The sequence below is a fragment of the Solanum pennellii genome, chromosome 2, assembly GCF_001406875.1.
Source record: "Solanum pennellii chromosome 2, SPENNV200".
Taxonomy (NCBI): domain Eukaryota; kingdom Viridiplantae; phylum Streptophyta; class Magnoliopsida; order Solanales; family Solanaceae; genus Solanum; species Solanum pennellii.
The window spans coordinates 47089478-47108568 of record NC_028638.1 but is presented as its reverse complement, the minus strand read 5'-3'; the positions used below and the strand labels follow the sequence as shown (position 1 = coordinate 47108568).

Sequence of the window (19091 nt, the reverse complement as noted above, 5' to 3'; positions counted from 1 at the left end):
AACCCCCCCCCCCCCCCAAAAAAAAAGAAAAATATACCTAAGTAAGTTATTTATTATATTTATATTACTTTTAATATGTGTTGTTTGGTTGTATTTGTTTTGTCATGTGGAACAATATATCATGTTAGCTAAGTTCTACATTTTTATGATATAAGTAATAGAATTAATGATGAAAAATTCATGTTTGGGATTGAGATGTTACTTTGATTTATTTTTGATGATCTTATTAGTATTGTTGAATCGTTTTTTGAATTTTTTTGCTAAAATTTTCTGGCTCTGCAGCTATTTCGAAGGATATAGTGGTTTAATGCATTTTTGAGAATGTCTGTGTGGGAACTTATAAATCTTTGAAATTCTAAATTGTGGACAAATTGATAGATTTGGGTGAATTAAAGATGTTGTTTGTACTCAATTAGTTGGATACATTTAATCACATTGACTAAGAACTTGAAGAGGGGGAGGGGATATGATTATGAGATTAATACTTCATTAATATGGTACCAATTTCTTATTAATTGGAAGTTGTAACCTTATATTATATCATATCTATAGATTGATTAAGAAAAAAAAAAAAGATCTACGAAATTAGCACCGAAGTGATAATTTCTATAAATAAACAAAAAATTGAAAAGATTTAACATGTATATAAATTCATTCAATTGCGTCTTCCTCTTATCACTCAGTAGATGTATTATTATACATTTTTTCAAGAGAAAGAATGTATTTAACATATTCTAAAATAATATTTTAATACCGCGTGTCATTATTGTATATGTACTATTTGAGTTAATTCACTCTGATGTATCGAGGCCTCTCTATTGTCTCCCTTAAAAGTCCTTTATGAGTTTCGAGTCTGAGAGAAAAAAAATTATAATTCAACTTACTAAATCAATTCTCTGTAGGTTCTTTCAAATCAAAATTCATTTACAAGATGTTATTGGAGAAAAATGTTTGATTTCAGAAGAAATATATTACAAGAAATGAGTATGACAAATATAGCAACTTAAACATAATATAGATGGTGTCTCCAATTAAACAAAAGGAATTCTAAATCTTTTTTCTAACAGCACTTTGGTCTAAGTAGTCATAAATAAAACATACATCATATCTCATAAAAATAATCACCAAAAGCATATGTAAACAAGCAGCATATATGTCAAATTGAACTAACTAAAACATATATGAAAACAAGAAATATCAGCCCAGCCTGAGGTAGCCAACTACTACCCCACACCCTTCATAACAGCCTTCTACCAAGAACATTTCTTTCAATTATATTGCTGCTCTAAGGGCACCTCTAGCAGCTTCTTGCTTCATCTGCGCGGCTTTACCACTTCCTCGGAAATACATGTACACTTGCTGCATTATGAGAGTAAACATAAACCAGGAGATTTCATTCGAGGCTCGAGTGAGAAGCATATTTTGGGAAGCAGATAAACAGAAAATGAGTCTGACCTGAATAACCCAAATGCTCAGCAATGACTCGAGACAAAATAGCCCAAAACCGATGAAGTAGAAAATCTAATAAGGGAAGGACAGCAGATTCATGTTATAACCTTTATTAGCTTGAGTTAAAACTTACATTAGAAAGAAGTTTGAGTAGGGTTCTGTTCTTCCATTTCAAATTAATGAAAAGTCAGTCCATCTTAACAAAAAGGCGCAAAAGGTACGTCAGGGATACTATGGATTGTGATGAACATAGTCATAACTCACCCCAACAAGTACATTTTTGCCGATGAGATCCACCGCAGGCAGGATGCCTCTGTTCCAACAAATAACAGAACATCAGATCATTTTAACGGTTAGCTACTTCATAGATGAAATCCATGTGAAATTGAAAAGCAATAAGCTTGGCGAAAGCAGAACTCAGTGTTTTGGTTGGAAGGGAACTATGTAACTAGTATGCCAGAAACAGTGGATTTATTTGAGTCTCTATTTTTTTGGAAAAGGTGACAGTGTTGATGTAATTTTACAACTCTTTCTGAGAAGTCAAATGCAATATGGAACTTACGTAAGGGATTTTCCTCTGAAGACTACTGGAGGAGCAACAGCAGCAAAGACGCAAAATACAATGTGAACCTGCAAACACAGAAAAATCTATGACAGTTGAACATTTGAGTCAGATATCCAAGATATCTTTGACTTTGTATTTTGTAATATGGACTCAGGTACAGGTATGTACCCGGTAGGGAGTAATCTTAACCTTTTTGAAAGTTTCTAGAGTATTTTAAAGGATCCTTATGAAGTACCCATTCCCATGTCATTCACGTTGAGCATATGGCAAAATAACAAAGAGTCTATATAACATAGACAAAAACAATTGCATAAGGAACTTACCAAGTAAAACAAGAAAAACCACGCAAACTTCATGGCACCCTCAGTTCTGTGACCAAATACCACGATTAGTATGGCAAGGGGAAAACAAGGCAAAAAAATGAGACAAACAAGGGGATAAACTCGTGGGAGGCATATGCAAAATTTTAAAAAAGAATCAGTTCTCTGCAACATTGACAAAATTTTCGAATTTATTACTTCAGCAATAACAACCAACAAAAAGATCAGTTCTCGCATTTAAAAACTGTTTGATAATTTCTGAAGTAAATCAGCTCAATTCTCTGAAAAGACAGATAAGTTTACCTAAACGCACGATACAGAGGACGATACCACATGAAGTAGGCTCCAGGAACACCTGATATGAAGTAAATGATAGAAAGGAACCAGATCTTCACATCTACAGACAAAAACTAAAGTAAGTACTCTGACTTCATCGGATAAGTAATGGCATGTAGAGGCAGGGTGACATGCCGATTCGATGTACCTCCTTCTTTAATCCATGCTGTAGTTGTAGCTACAATGTTCCATAATAGGCATGCAATAAGTCCTGCTCACGATCAGCATATATCTCATTAGCAAGAGAAAAACAAGAAACTCACATACAGTACAAAATGACAAATCATACTCAAAAAATTATTCCAGGCAGACCAAGTTATAACGTGCAAAAAAAATTTATTAAAAAACCAGAACAATTCACTAGCAAAAGCTTGTTTGAGTTGCAATTTTCACCATAAGATTCAGTTACAATGTCGATCGAAAGTGAGCCAAACCATATGGATCCTTCACTTGTCTGCTGGTGCAGTAAATTACCGAAATAGACATAGTGGCACTTACAGGAAGATCATTCGAAAATACTAAAAATTTCGCAAAAAAAAATTCCCCCACCTCTACCAGAAACTTATACTCTTACTGGTATGCACACATTTTTTAGTCCAAGTTACATGGGAGACGAAAAAGAGAAGGATTATAAATTCAAATCTCTGTTTTTCTTTCTATGCGGACTAAACTAGAGTCTTTTTAGTTTCTGCAATATTGTACCTAATTCCTTGAAGGCCTCCAAAAAGGCATTACATGAGGATCTGAATTTTTTTTGGTACATTACTATTAGAGTCCAACTATTTTTCTGACAATTCTATCCCAACTTCTCTAAATATTTTCTACTACAAGAAGTTGTGTTTAGTATTTCAATGTAGTTTTTAAATGTGTAAATTTTATTTAAACAAATCAAGGAGTTGATTCTAAAATTAGATGTGTGACGAATTCGCTCCAAACCTCACAATTTTTTGGACGGAGGGTACACCATATAAGAACACAAACTCATCTAAAGTATGCACCATATACGGTGTTCCAAATAGAATAACCAAAGACATGGTAAGCAGGAGATAACATACCCAAGAACGTTGTAAATGCAACATATTGTAGCTTTTGAAGATGAATTGGTATTTCATTTGCAATATCATGATGGATAATTGGGAAGAACGGAGGCCAATTTTTCTCCTCGAGAACAATTCCGGCTGCAATTGAAAGATGAACTGAACTTGTAAGATACTACAAAAATCACAGGACAGAAGTTCCATCTGAAATACATTATTCTACAAAACTAGAGAGTTACTCAGGCAAATCAGAGAATTGAAAGTTATATTTGAACATCAAAATTCTACTTCAAATGTGGAAAGAATGGTGACCAGTATGAGAAGATGAAAAAAATTAAACCGCCCTAGATAAAAATCAGAAGGCTCAATTTGGAACATAGCAGAAGAAGGTACCATTATCTTTCTTCCTTCGCATGTAATGAGAAACTATATATGGTTTTCTCACTTCATATTAGTAGTTTAAATGTCTAAGAATATTGCAAGATTGAATATTCATTGAAGATAAAACAGAAGGAGCAGAGGGATGAACGCCAAAAAAAGAATTGAAGCAAAAGCAAAAAAAGCACCTCGTGCAGCAGCATCTTCTCTCCTTTTTAGATCCTGCAAAACAAAGAGAAACAGATAAGTGAAAAAATGACTTTGATTCACCAGCAACAAAGAGCTGAGGTGCAAATAAAGGGAAATGATATTTTCATCTCAAATAGATTAGTAACACGTAATGAGAATAGGAGGAAAGAAGAGCCGTAGGCATAAAGCGACATAATAGATGCCAATTCATTCAAAATTAAAGAAAGTAGACAGCTGTGAACTTTTCACAGGCGAATTATTCCACAACTTCTGGCTCAAAACAAGTAGACGCCTGAATGAGTTCTTGTTTGATTATACAGGCCCTCAGAGAATAGGAACAATATTTGGTAAGCAGGGTAATAGAAAGTTCTCTAAAGACCTCCTATCCCCCTCGTGTAAATTTTCGTTAAGTGGGTGGAAGAATCTCCCACACTTATCTTCAGATATCAGAACAAAGGGTTCATCCAGTCTCTCCATCACATCACTGCAATGAGAGGACGACAAAAGGAAGCCCCTTGGCTGCAAGTATAACTATATCACAAACAGTAAACGCACAATTCCTATGGCATATGCTCTAGGGAAGCTCCCATCTATTTTCAAGAATATATTACAGAACAAGTTCGTTTGCAATTCATCCATGTTCATCAGTGGTAGAAGAAGTAAGCACATTCTAAAAGAGAGAATAAACCAGAGTAACGCCCCAAAAGGAAATCCAGAAAATACATTAGATGGAAGGAGAAAAGAAGAGGGAAACAAGATCATAATGCTCAATTACAGACAGAAACTAACAAATATAGCCGTCATATAGGGGAAATACAATAAACATTCATCACCCAGAAAAAGGGTGTGACTATTAATAAAACACTGGTCAAATTTTCATCATCCCATACCTGTTCCCTCCGCCGCAATTCATTCTCCTTAGACTGTAATTCTTTTTCTTTCTTTTTCAGGTCCTGTAATTCAAACAAACTTAAATTAAGAAACCATCATAGCTACTAATGTCAAATAAGATAAAGATGACAAATCATCACAGAGATTCAGAAAGTTCCAACTACCGAAGCACTGTCAAGAGGAATATCAATTGACGCATTGCGGTCATAGAAATCAGCTGGTTCTGGCGGAAGGGGTGAAAGTCTGGAGTTTGTTGCTGGAGGCACACTCCCGGACTGAAAAGTTGATAAAAGGGAAAATATTAAGATAATACATCAAGAGGAAATGGCAAAAGATACTAGCAACTTCAAACACTCAACAAAAGAAACCAATCCAACTATTTACCCGTGCTTTCTTCCTTTCTACTTCACCTCCCCAACCCCATTCCCCCAACACATACACACACAAAAAAGAAAAAAAAAAAAGAGGGAGGTTACAAAGATAAAGCAACTAAGCATAAGAAAAGGCTTAGTTCAGATGAAGCAGCAGTTTGTAAAGGTAGAAATATTGATCTCTTACCAAAATAAGGAAAACTGGTTTCCAAACCCCGATCCCGACGTAAGCAGACTGAGATACACAAATAGGACAGAGAAAAGTATGTCCAACTTACTGTGGTATAAAATGCACCTCCACTAAATTTTGATTGCCCTGAAGATTTCCCTCTGCCTCCGCCATCCTGCAGCAAATTTCAGAAGATACTTGAGACCGTTATACGGAAAAAAAAACTACATCATCCATTTATCCAACACTTGCACCCATAGATGCCATAATTATTGTTCATGCACAGGAGGAGATCAGTGGAAAAATATCTAAAATCCTGTGATGAGTGATCTAACATGACTCTGTGACATCATTCACTACACTTACATTACAATGGACATAAGTCAGAACATACTATATTAGGAACACATCAAGGATTACAAGGTTCTAATATTCAAATATGTATGATGTTAATTGTTTCTCCAAAATGCCTCCAGCATTGCAAATATTAAAGCCAAAAGAAATTAACTCATCACTTTTACTACAACAACCTTTATGCCAATCATTTATATTAGATTACACATATCTGACGAAGTGGAGCCAAGGAACGGATCCAAATATGATCCTGGATTTCCTTATCCATCACCACGGGAAACATTATTACCAATTGCATAATGGAACACATTTGAAATGAAAACGAGGAACCATTTTCCTTTAGACACCAACTCTTAAACTGGTCAGACACCATCAAACCCACATTACAGATAAAAGAGCTGGACTCAATGAAAGAAAAGAGATTTCCCCCATATCTCAGAATACCAAAACTAAACAACTTCCGCTAATCATAGTACTCCATATAACAATCTATAATCATATATTTCAATATTTCCCATAGAAAACGTCAACCTACAGAAAAATCAATCACACTACTTAAGATGGTCCCAAATCAATCAATCCAACAAAGCATGGGAAATAGGACGCACCAGCTACACTTTTAATTTATTTATTTTTGGATTAATAAGCTCCAACTACACTTTCACTATAAAAAACGATCAACTCCAAAATATATAAAACCCAAAACCTCAAATTCAACTCAAGTCAGATTAAAGCTATATCCTTTTCAATTAACCATTACAGGAAATTGAAATATTGATTTGCAAAACCAATAAACAAAAGAAAAACCCAGAAAACAAAACGATCATAACTTCATAATTAAACCGCATAGCACGAGTTAACGCCCAAAAACACACACACAAAAACAGAGCAGTAGAATCACTAAAAACTTGATCAAGTAAGAATAACAAACATTCCACTTGCACAGCATCAAAATAGGAAAACCCCAGAACGGAAAGATAGCAACTTTCAGAATTAAACCGCAAAAAAAACGAAAAAAAGAAGAAGAAGGAACTTACAGCAAAAGGGTTAACTTCTTCTTCTTCTTCAAAAGGGTTATGATCATAACGGCCGGCCATTTCAAGAAAACTTTACTACTTTCTGAATTTTGCCACAAAACAAGAAATTTACAGAGGGAAAGCAAAGTGTAAAAATTGAGATCTGAATAGCAAAAAATAGGTGGAAAAAGCTAAGCAGAGAAGGGGAAAAAGGCAGAGTCTTGAAAACTATTGTAGTTTGAATGAGAAAAACAAGAAGAAAGAAAATTCCACTACAATTCTAGAGAGGTAGAAAGACAAAAGAAGAAAACAAAGAAAAGATAAAATTGGGTGGTTTTGGTCAGTTTTTAATTTTTAATTAATTAGTACCAAACATATATATAAAAAAAAAAGTTTTAATCTATTTATGCACCAAATTACTTTAAAATAAATTACATATATTAGAAAGTGATCTAAATTATTCTTTCCAATTACGTTAAATATATTTTTCAAATTGTTTTGACATAAATTTTAAAATTCAATTAAACGACAAAAAAAGTTATTTTATAATTATTAGCTTACTTAATACATATTGAGGATTTGATTTTCGACAATTCTCTATATTTATATCACGCTTAGAATAAAAAATTAATTATTTTTAATATAAATCTTTTTATATTTTGATGATCGATATTGTTAATATAATAACTTTATCGTAAATATAGAGGTAAATTATTATTTTTTAGGTGTTGTTTAATTTAATTTGATCTACTTATTCCTGCTTTTATTGGACAACGTGTTTACTCCTTATTAATCAATAAGAACAGCAATTGTATAGGTATAATGAAATAGATATACGGATTTTCTTACTTTTATAAATTTCCCGATAATTGAGATATAGAGAAAAGAAAATTACCCATATAAGAAAAATACAGTAAATCAATCATATATATTTTCATATGTTAGTTTCGTCCACGATAAAATAAAACTTAATTAATACTTGAATAAATTGAAAAAATATAATTGAATATTTTTAGAACAATATATTAGACAATTATTATTGAACGGAGAATGGATAAAAATAAATTTCTTTTTTAAGGTACTGATGTGTCTTTGTTCTCATGTTTCCATTTCCCAATATCTTTTGACTAGAAAGAGAGCAAAAAAAAAACAAAAAGAAAACAAAAGGAAGTTTCAGACATTGACATCCGAAAAAAAAAGGAACAGAAAGAAAAATCCATCTTCTTTTTTTTCTCATCCTCGTCGACTATATTTGAATTTGCATCAAAAAATCTGAAAAGATAAAACAATCCGACTCCATACTTAAGAAGACTTGAACCCCGGAAGACACCCCTGTTTAATAAACATATCAATAGTATCAGTACAAAAAATACATCAAAATTTGGGGTCTAAATCACCGATTGAGATTTGATCAATGGTGTTTTAATTACAGACCCACAATTTCCCAACTCGTGTTATGTGCATATCATATTTCTATATTTTGCACACATCTTGATTAATTTTATATAATATCGAGTAAGCATATCTCCTATCAAACAAATATATCAACATATATCTCCGTTATCCACCAATGTTTGTTTGAATAAATGAGAAAAATTTTATCATCTTGCGCACACCTCAATTAATTACCCGCAAATTTAGGCTATTATCTCCGATAACACAACACAGATACCAATGTATCTGTCCACCCATGTTTGTTTGGATAACTGAGTCCTTGTGACAAGTGTCATCATCCAATGCCAAAAAAAGATTCAAAGTTACATTCCTTATAAAGCTAAATTTATGAATCTGAAGATGTGACATTTTCTAGACAAAACTAAAAGGAAAGAATCAGAAGAGTGTTGTATATGAAATACAAAAATGTCAGTCACAAGAGAGGCACATTCATATCCATAGCAAAATGCTAAAAAATGAAGTCCCATCCGTGTACGGAGGGGACCTTAACTAGGGAGATATGGGAACCAAAATAAATAACTGCTCATATTCTATTCATTAATTAAATAATACACGCGTTACAAAATAGATTTCGACTGATCTTCTTTTAACTAACAAAATTGATATGATTCCAACAACTTAAAGGGGGGGAATCTAAAGGAAAAATATGGCAGATACACTATGTGATTACAGCACTATGATTCTTCACCTGCATCGAGCTGTTGTCCATTTGAAGTAGTATTTCCAACCTGTGGTCTTTTCATAGCTGAAAGATGACGATGACAACAAAATCAGTCGAGTGTGTCATCATTTAGGTAGCAAATTCCATGGAATTTATAGCTGTCAGATGCCTATGTTTACAATTGTGACTCTTTTCCAATCTAAATTGATAAGATGCTGGTTAGCTCCTGTAAACTATTTCTCGAGAGAAGGCCCAAAATAGTTCTCTATCTTTGGCATTCGACTTAAAGGCATTCCCCTCTTCTTTCAACATGGATCACTGATAGTTAATTTTGAAAAAGAATGCCAATGAAAAGATTGTAGATTCTATTATACTTATCAACCAAGAGAAATGATTGGCAATTTTTTGTATTTCCACCTCCAGTGTCAGTCAATTGATGTGAGACTCTTCTTTATAGTTTACCCCAAAAAGAATGTCCCTTTTTTAAAATTTATCAATTTTTAGCTTTAATATTCTCATTTTACCTTAAATGAAATGATTTAGCACCACAGAACAGAATAGGCAAAATTAAAACAATCAAAAAGTTACCAGTCAAGGCAGTGACTATCTGAATCATTTAAAATTAGGCAAACATTTTAAGAGGGGAAAATTCAAATAGCAAAGGAAGACTCACATTTGATGGATGATCCAGCCAGACAAGTCAGCCTGGATTTTGTATTGACCTCAGCCAGTGGATTTGGCTTATCTTTGTTAGTCATGCGAACATCCCAAACACGTATGACCCCATCTGATGATGCTGATGCTACTATGTGTTGATGATCTTCAGCATCACCATCACTGTTTTTGTGTAGCACAACAATGCCTTTCACACGGGTAGAATGTGCATTTTCAATGCTATATGCAAGTTTTCCACTAGTAATGTCCCAAGCTTTAATACTCCGGTCCTCTCCCCCAGTGAACAAAATACCATGCTGTAAAATATTACTTTCAGCTTCAAGAAGTAAATTAAAGAATTGGAAGGGAAAAAAGAACTGGAGCCTACAACTAAACATTCCATGATCTATATAATCCTGATTATTTTCATCGTGCTTTGAAAGTGGGGTGGTAGGACACCAAGTGCAAGATGATAGACAAGTAAAAGAATGTACAACATGCAGGGAAAAGGATGGGACAGAAAGCACCCAAGGTGTGGTTTTTGGTGTTAATGAATCTGGAATATACAAAAAAAAATGCTAGGTGATTTTATTGGATAGAATTAACTAACACCTGCACTGGTGGAAAATAGAAGGTAAAATGTGGATTAATCAAGGTGCTCGCAAGCCGACCCAAACAATACCATTATACAAAAAAAATGAGGATTGAAAATTAAACAAGAAAGCGAAAGCACATAAGAGACTCATTTTCAGAAATACGTTAAAGAATATATGAAATTAAGATATCTAAGAAAACTGGAGCCTTTTACGTGTAGCAAATATTAACCACCAATAACACACTTTCTATGATACCTAAGGAACAATCTAACTAGGTAGCTTCCCGACTCCATCATATTCTTTTTGGTCATGATATCTGATTTATGTTTTTTGACAGTACACCATCAACATTCTCATGTTTCAGATTCCAGTATAGTCCACACTATCTCAATTAACCCATATATGCACTTAATGAACAGGTTGAAAGTATGTTTTATCACTGTGCAAACGAGAAAGCCAAGAGATGGGACTTGCTAGAAACAGATATAGGCAAACTGCATTCTGAAAACTTCAGTTGAGGACTTTGATTAGCTATATAAGCTTCTCTACTGTCTATTTGGGTTAAGAAGAAATAAAAGTGTATATCCCCCACCAACTGATCCCATTACAGACGGAAAAATCAAATAATTTGCCACCAAAATCCAGTGACAGAGGAACAGATGGCTAATTATACAATCCAGTGACAGAGTAACAGATGGCCATTCTACAACTCAGTGACAGAGTAACAGATGGGTATTCTACTCATAAACACTCTTAAGAAAGTATAATGGTCTAAGGATCTCCACAAAGTAACGAGGCACACAACCACAAGAGGTGAATACAAAAGCACAGTTCATAATGGATAAATAGTGATTTTTTTTGCAATGGTCTAGAAAGTGATAATCAATACAGTAAGTTGGTGATCAAAATATGTCAGTACAAAAATTGAGGAGAGTTCAATCTAGTAATAGTCCAGAAAGCTCACCATCCCAGAAGTGGCACAAAGCACCCTCTTCTTACTGTCAAGCTCTAGAATAGCTTTGGCATCTTCAGATTCATGTACAGAAATCTTATCATCCATAACCATAAAAAACTTTTCACCACCATCACTAAAATTAACTAAAGAAGCTTCTTTTCCCAACCTACAATAAAAACTTCTCCTTCCTCTAACCAAATTAACCATAGCCATACATTCATCTCTTCCAACAGTCAATGCCAACCTCCCCGACGGATGAATACATATAGAATTCACTGCCTTCCGATGCACTTTCACCGTCTTAAGATGAACAAAAGGATCAGCATCATATATGGAAACCGAACCATCTTCAGACGCGGCAATAAGGTTACGAGGGAAGGAGAATGAAGAAGGGGTAAAAAAGGCAAGTGAAGTAACGGTGGCAGAGTGGTGTAATGACCCAATTTCTGAGCAAGTAGAAAGGTCATAGATTTTGATAGTGTCATCGGCGCCGCCGGATACAGCGGCAGAACCGGCGACGGCAGTGCATTTAATTGGTGAGAGATGTGAAGGGAAGGAGAATAGAGGGGTTAGTTCGTAATTTTGATCGTTTTTGAGGGATCTCAACTTGAATCCCCAAATGAATCTCTCGTATGAACCTGCAATTAAACTCATAGCTTTACGCAGCGATGAGAGAGAGGAAAAAAAAGGGGGTTTATGTTAAACCCTAGGAAGAGAATTAAGGTAATGTGGACGAAGAAGATAGTGGGCCGGGTTATTTTCTTGGATTTTAATTGGGTCGATTTGGGTGGGCTTATTTAGTTTCGAAAATTACATATTTATGCGAGTTTTGGTGTGAATACGTTATATATGAACGAGTGATTTGCATGTATTTGGAATATACTATCTCTTTCCGTGGCTCACCTTTCTTCCATTTCGATTGCATCTTCCTTCTCTCGTTCCTTTTCATTCCACGTATCTTTGTCTCACAATGTATCTGTGTATATATACAAGCTTGTATCAATTTCTATAAGTGTATATGTATTTGTCGACAGTTTCATCTGGTGTATCTAATACCAATTTCATATAATGTATCCAATATCAAGTATCTAGTGTATTCAATATTGGATACAATGTATCGGAAGACAAACTTGGATAGTGTATCTGCAATGTATTTAGTTCATCTTTGAATCGATACATGTATCTTGTATATATATACTAAATATATATGATATATCAAATTGTATCGCGCCACCAGTCCGTGAAATTTCCAGCCACAAGCTTCACTTGCGGTATTGTTGTGGTAGATCAATTAAAGGTTTTCAATTTTCAATTTCTCAATCTAGGCTTGAACTATATAAACTAATTTATATACCACGCGATTCATTGGAGAGGGCAAGAGAGGGAGAAAGGTGAGTTAGCGAAGGAGGAGAGAAGCGAGTGAGAGAGGTTGTACGAGTTTGTTTAACATAACGAAAATCGGGTACCTGTAATTTAAACATTATTTATCAAAAAATTCAATTCAACTGGGTATTTAGATTCCAATCTTCAATCCTTCAATATATAGAGACATTAACTCAACAATAAATTTCATTTTTTGGTCTTTTCCAATGTATTGAAGAAAATGGAACTTAAAATCAAAAGAAACAGTGTGGTAACCGAAGGCTAGTTACAAAAGAAAAAATGATGTACATAAAAGAGAAGTGAAAAAAATAAAAGTTAAAAAGAAGAAAAATTAGGAGAAAACTAAACCTATATATGTAATGAACTATAGTTTCATGGGGCCTAAAAAGAAAGAAGAAATTACAAGGCTCAACCTATGAACCTTTTGTTTTATCCCATTGCTATGAACCTTATCTCAGCTTCTTCACCTTTGATTTTCGCCTTTGTTTATACAGCTGCCTACGTCTCTGGCTAGCTTTAAACGGATCTGCCCAGTTCTTGTCCTGCTTCACAGCTCGTTCCCATCGATCCTTGAATATTTGCAGCTCATAAGTTGATTGTCTCCGAATCTGTAAAATGGGAAGGCAGTTTTTGAAAACAAGGGGCAGATAGACAATAGTAATGCACACAACATGAACAATGCAATGAAAGAAGAAAGTTATATGAAATAAATATGTTGTCGTATAAGCAGACACTCACCTCAGATCGCACATCAACAACGTGCCTCTGTAGGTGAAGGAAAAGAAAATGAAAATCAAGGACAGGAATCAGTTAGAACATCAGCAGAAGAAGTTAGATGTTGGGAAAATTAAACTGTCGAAGTACAAAGTAGAATTGGATGTATACCTTCACAGACTCTTCAGAATTTGAATCCTGCACATAGAAAAAAGCATGGTGAATGGAGGTATAAAGAAGCAAACAGCACAATTATTATAATATAGCCTCTATCTGTAGACTTAAGGAACACCTTATCTAACATATTCGGGATGATTAATGAGGATAGTTGCAAAAACAAATCAGAAGTCTTTGATAAGTGATATAGAGAGTTACCTTTTTCAGAGATTGTCCGCCCAAAGTTTGGATGCTCTGGTGCACTACATATTCATTATCAACTACTCCCACCTTTTTGGATCGATCTCCCTACGATAATATAAAATTCACGTAGGTTTAGGGCTGTATCAGAACATAAAGTTTTAAAGAGTAAAGAGAAATGTATAGCAATTTAAAATTTAGATTACACTCCGCAGACAGAGGGCATAAAAACATACACAGGAAGGGATGAGAGGTTCATCTTGTAAATTAACAAGTTGAAAAGAAAGTTCACCTGTGCACAATAACCAAGTTTCATGTCCATTCCCCATCCATGAACAAGATCATTCTGACAGGAAAGAGGCAAAGAGCAACCATTAGCAGCTCATGTAAACAGGATGATGAATCAGTACGAGAGTGGAAAATGAAAGTGGATAGTGCGTCCACACGGCATGTCAAAAGTGCATGTGGAAAATTAATTCAAGAACATCGCTGAGCTTTGCTAATTTAACTTAGAGCACAGTAACAGTATACGAGCATTTCAATCCAAAATGAAAACAAACATGATTAGAAGATGAGCAAATGCAACAATTTATACGGTACTGTTTAAGTTCTGACACAAACCAGACAGTCATCATCTCTTAGAGAACACTGCTCCCCACTCCACTAAGAAGAATGTAACTTTAGAGCACAGGCACACACAGTAGAATTCTTAATTTTAAGCTGCCAGAATTCTTCAAAACGAACCACTCATTGGGATGATCAACTAAACAAAGTGACAAAAACACTAGCACTCAATCAAAACACACTTCTAGGATACTATTACCTGCCTCTTTCAAATCGAAAATCAAAATATCAAAATCCAACATCCTCCTCAAAACTTACATTTATATTCTTTTTCTTTTTTTTTTTTGAGCATTGGTAAAGTTACATTGATATTCTTTTTTTTTTTTTTGAGAAAGGTAACATTCACTTACATTTATATTCCTGATTTAAGTGTATGCATAGGGTTCTTAATAAAGGCTTGAAAATGTCCTATCTCAGCTAAGAGAGAAACCAAGTTCTACCTGTATAAGATGCCAGGCACAAAGCCATGCAGATCTGGAAAAGACCGGAGCCATTCCCTCCACAAATCTGTAAAGGAGAGTGAATCAACCATTCTGATAATGCATGGTAAAGAAAATCCGGAAGAACTTGCATCTACCTCAAGACACTCGAGAAGTTAAATATTCTCAAAATCTTTTTTTTTTGTAGAACAAAATTGTAGGAAGAGAGTATATAACAGGGTCAACTTGAACATCCGGAATTGATGCAAAAGCTTATCCTGACCAACCAATGCCCAAAGTCTCATAACAGTCTGATCCAGTAATTGTGTTACACTTACCCGGTGCATGGGGGACCTTCGCTTTCGTCTGAACACTTCGTACTACCTCTAATATCGTAGACCCTTCTGCAAAAAGGAATTGTGAATCAGTATTCATCCAAAGGAGGTGCAATAAAAGGTTGAATTTGGGTGGTTGGATAGCCTGGCGGACTTACCTGTGGAACCTATTTGTTCTGCTTCGTATTGTGATTCTATGATGGATACCAGTTGAATTCGGGTCTAAAGCTGGCTGAGAAATTTCCAATCCTTCAGATTTTACTATTTCAAGGTACCTAAATAACAAAAGGATGCAATTGAAAGAAAATTATAATTAGCAAAGAGGCATGTAAGACTTGTTGCTTTCATGATAACTAACAACCATCCTTCTAGAGCAAGAAGCCCCATAAAAAAGGAAGCCTGATTAACAGATTACGCAATAGAAATCATCCATTGACATGATAATGTAAATACAATAAACTGTGGATACTAAATGAAGCAACTACTGTTTATCTCCTCAAAAGCTCGGAATGCCCAAATAAACTTGTCATGACTTTTGACACCAAATGCTTGAGAAATAATAGGAGAGGAAAAATATCCAGGATCATAGAAACAAACTCATACTGATTTATATTTAAAATGATAACATCTGCCTATTTCTAAGAAAGGAATCTATAGGATCATTGTTCACAATAATCCACCAGGAGATATCAAATGATTAGATCTGTTTTATTTCCACAAAACGAGTTAATAGAAAATATATTCACAATACTCACCAGGAGTGAACGAATTGTATCTAATGTATCTATTGGTGGATTAAAAATATAAGATAAACAGAAAGCCAACTTCAACCTCGTGCAATCATCTTACCTTCCAGGATGGAAATTCTCCACACCCAAATCTTCATCCCAAAGGAAAATGTAATCATAAATTGAAACAACTGCAGGATGTAAAAATCTCTTCGCAAACCACCTGCATCAGATAAATTTACAACAATGGTGAGATATCATTTAGCATAAACCATACAAGCTAGATGCATCCACAAGGAAGAAAACTTTGCATAAGAAGAATACTAGGACCCTAAAGAAATTAAATAACACTTTGCATACAGCCAAAAGATGACACCAATTTAGGATATATTAGGAGTTCATTCAGTCAAAAAGTCATGAAGAACAACATAGCAACATTTGTTCAGCAAAGGTTGCAGGGTAACACTTCCATCCAGCCAAAAGATGAGACCAACTTAGGGTACATTGGGAGTATATTAAGTTAAAAGATTCATGAAAAACAAGATGTCATCATTTGTTCATCGAAGGATTGCAGGGTATCCTGGATGGTTATTATGAAACAGACTAATTTCCAGCAACTTTGTATTGGATCAGTAGATATAAACTTTCACAATTAATGAGAAGTACAGATTGATCTCAAGCAACTTGTGGCCTAAGGATTACTCTGTTTTCACTAAAATCACACTGCAGATCAGTTGAACAGCACTTCTAAATCACAGAAAATATTGCTAGTCAAGGTGGCTAAGAGGTGTTCCCTTTATTGCCCTTAAATCTGCCCGTGTCAATTTAATTCCCTATGGAGTGTGTATCTTACCATTTTGTCTGATTGTGAGCAACAATGTGAATGGCATCTTTACTCCATTGGAGGTCTTCCCACCCATCAACATTACCATCATAGTGGAATAGAATGACAGTAAAATTTGCTGAAAGAAACTGAATATCACAAGATTAGGTCACAGGTATATATAAGATAGTAAAATCAGAAAGTACCACAACATAAGTGCTCTCCATAACAAGCATAAATTAGATGTTATACCTTTTGGACGAGAGCATCAACATTGCTCTTCTGTTTGATGCCAACTGGAACTGCCAATAAATTATGAGAGCTAGAATTGCTAGCCTGAAATGGAGACACAACATTGCCACAAATTAGATGCATGACAGAGTGACAGACAGCCCAGAGAGGGAAAAAGTGTGGTAATAAATAAGATATAAGTATCCTAAGGAGGTTGCTCTATTTTTTCAAAGTTCAGGAGTATAGAGAGTAAGACCTTTGCCTTTGACTTTGAACTAGTTGTTGACCACAGAGGCTTTAACTCCAGATCTGATCTTGCTTGGATAATACCACGCGGTAAACTGTGCAAGCTTCTCATATCCATACTAGAGTCCTGGTTGAAAGAATAAAAAGCATCACCATTTGTATAAGGATTTTTTTAGGGGTAAATTAGTTCACCCAAAAAAATAAATTCTTTTAGGTGCTGAATTTAAGCGGAGGCCACTCCACCACTTATAGTATTCCATTGCTTACTTATGTTGTGCACACCTTCTTTAGATTACAAGAAATATTAATGATGAATTATAGAACTTCTTGTATTTCAAAAAATAAATCCTGTTGGTACTACCTTGTGCTGTACAAGGTACAAAATCTAGAACTAATTTGAGAAAGAAAAGAAGGAACATAACTACCTTTGAAGAATAAAACGGATCCAACCTTGACTCCATCTGAAAAGGTAAACAGGGAAAGGAAAATGTTTTTAGCAACATTGTATTAGGGTAATCAAGTAAAGCACAATTAGAAGGTCATATAAACTTGTATGCCACCAAATGTGTATCATCTGGCCTCTCTCGGTTTGATAAAGGGAAAGTTCTCTCTTATACTTCCACATGCGACCCTCTAAATGTCAAAATTAGAAGTAGCAAATGTTAGCAAATCAATGGCAGTACAATGCAATCATACCTCTGTCTGTTGATACTGATAATTGGTGGTCCTATATACAATAAACAACATAACTATACAGATGATCCACATAAATGGTAGCTGTCTCATCTTTACTCCACATGTTCCCTGCAATTCAATTTCACAAGTTAATGTTTAATAAATCTATGGATTGTTAGCTAGATAATCAGGTCATAAGTAATTCCTATCCAGATAGCATTTACATACCCCGTCAAGGAGAACACTCCTTTTCTTCAGCAGAAACACCGCCATAATTTAATTGCCTGTTGCAGGCGAATATGAAAGAGAAAAAGTTCTCATCGAACACTGCAACAAATACACACATATCAACAACTAGTCTTAACAAAGAATCTAGCAAAATAGATTTTAAAGGCGTTACACATTTATCTCTTTCTGCAATTCATTAACTGATGAACATTATTTCTAATATAAAATCTCCAACGGAATTCCGTATCTAGCAAACAACGCATACAAGGAAAAGAATGTTGTGCTAGCTATCAGTTTGACCAAAATGGAATGAAACTTAAATGTACATAAGATTGCCTAGTAACTCTCACTCAGCCGATTTAACAGGTTATTAACACACATGAATACCAATAAACAATTTCTTTTGACACCATTTACGGACAAAACCCAAAAAGGATCTAGCGACCAATATTCTATAATCTGATTAGGTCACAAAATTATGAGTTACCTACACAACTACACAGTCAGGCCACAATATCTGCTTGTAAATGAGAGGTCATTTTGCATTTGTGGTCACTAGTGGTTGACTAGATGTGCCCTGGAGGTAATCAAGCGTGTGAAAACATTGGGAGACGATTATAGAACTGACAGGTCATTTTGAATTCAGGGTTGCAACTGGTAGACTGGATGTGCCCTAGAGGTAATGAAGTGTGTGAAAACTCTGGGACTAGTAGTTAGGTGAATGAAATGGACTAATACTATGGGAGAGTGCTCTTTCCATCGGAAAAGCATTGGCAGAAAAATTTACCTAGTGAAAGATAGCAAGTGTTATGGCTGAGGTGTGAGCGAATTAATTGTAGACCACGCCCTTATCAACAAAAGGAAAGCAGTTGCAAGTTCAGCAAGCTATTCCAAGACAACTCATTCTTTGCCTCTTTCCACCCCCCCCCCCC

General features: G+C 34.9%; 3 protein-coding genes across 3 annotated transcripts in view; all 3 read right to left on the bottom strand.

Moving 5' to 3' along the window:
* Nucleotides 1-985: 985 nt before the first annotated feature.
* Nucleotides 986-7387, bottom strand: LOC107009048 (secretory carrier-associated membrane protein 2-like). The gene is made up of 13 exons (XM_015208305.2): nt 7097-7387; nt 5815-5880; nt 5330-5440; nt 5165-5227; nt 4274-4307; nt 3726-3848; nt 2819-2881; nt 2638-2731; nt 2338-2383; nt 2012-2079; nt 1714-1762; nt 1456-1521; nt 986-1359 (listed from the first exon to the last, which is right to left on the bottom strand). Exons 1-13 carry the CDS (start codon nt 7154-7156, stop codon nt 1273-1275), a joined length of 930 nt encoding a protein of 309 aa, XP_015063791.1. The 5' UTR covers nt 7157-7387; the 3' UTR covers nt 986-1272.
* Nucleotides 7388-9042: 1655 nt separating this feature from the next.
* On the bottom strand, nt 9043-12099 carry LOC107008933 (p21-activated protein kinase-interacting protein 1-like). Its single transcript, XM_015208151.2, has 3 exons — nt 11406-12099; nt 9865-10162; nt 9043-9275 (listed from the first exon to the last, which is right to left on the bottom strand). Exons 1-3 carry the CDS (start codon nt 12048-12050, stop codon nt 9205-9207), a joined length of 1014 nt encoding a protein of 337 aa, XP_015063637.1. The 5' UTR covers nt 12051-12099; the 3' UTR covers nt 9043-9204.
* Nucleotides 12100-12951: 852 nt separating this feature from the next.
* The window catches only part of LOC107009085, a 7710-nt gene continuing 1570 nt past the window's right edge, over nt 12952-19091 (bottom strand). The window contains exons 2-16 of the mRNA XM_015208354.2: nt 18160-18258; nt 17953-18060; nt 17682-17717; nt 17267-17383; nt 17032-17115; nt 16810-16928; nt 16078-16179; nt 15387-15503; nt 15232-15297; nt 14915-14981; nt 14143-14196; nt 13869-13958; nt 13665-13691; nt 13518-13544; nt 12952-13387 (exon numbers count right to left, since the gene is read on the bottom strand). Coding sequence (XP_015063840.1) covers nt 13229-13387; nt 13518-13544; nt 13665-13691; nt 13869-13958; nt 14143-14196; nt 14915-14981; nt 15232-15297; nt 15387-15503; nt 16078-16179; nt 16810-16928; nt 17032-17115; nt 17267-17383; nt 17682-17717; nt 17953-18060; nt 18160-18204 — 1218 coding nt within the window. The 5' untranslated portion in view covers nt 18205-18258 and the 3' untranslated portion in view covers nt 12952-13228. The remainder of the gene's footprint in view (nt 13388-13517; nt 13545-13664; nt 13692-13868; nt 13959-14142; nt 14197-14914; nt 14982-15231; nt 15298-15386; nt 15504-16077; nt 16180-16809; nt 16929-17031; nt 17116-17266; nt 17384-17681; nt 17718-17952; nt 18061-18159; nt 18259-19091) is intronic.

What these genes read in the sequence shown, in the direction of transcription:
- LOC107009048 (XM_015208305.2), bottom strand. Translation starts at nt 7,156, where the DNA reads ATGGCCGGCCGTTATGATCATAACCCTTTTGAAGAAGAAGAAGAAGTT. An exon ending in GAGGTGCATTTTATACCACA is followed by an intron (nt 5,441 to 5,814) that starts GTAAGTTGGACA and finishes TCAACTTTTCAG; the next exon opens with TCCGGGAGTGTGCCTCCAGC. An exon ending in TGAGCATTTGGGTTATTCAG is followed by an intron (nt 1,360 to 1,455) that starts GTCAGACTCATT and finishes CTCATAATGCAG; the next exon opens with CAAGTGTACATGTATTTCCG.
- LOC107008933 (XM_015208151.2), bottom strand. Translation starts at nt 12,050, where the DNA reads ATGAGTTTAATTGCAGGTTCATACGAGAGATTCATTTGGGGATTCAAG. An exon ending in TTTGTGCCACTTCTGGGATG is followed by an intron (nt 10,163 to 11,405) that starts GTGAGCTTTCTG and finishes AATATTTTACAG; the next exon opens with CATGGTATTTTGTTCACTGG. An exon ending in GGCTGGATCATCCATCAAAT is followed by an intron (nt 9,276 to 9,864) that starts GTGAGTCTTCCT and finishes GTCATCTTTCAG; the next exon opens with CTATGAAAAGACCACAGGTT.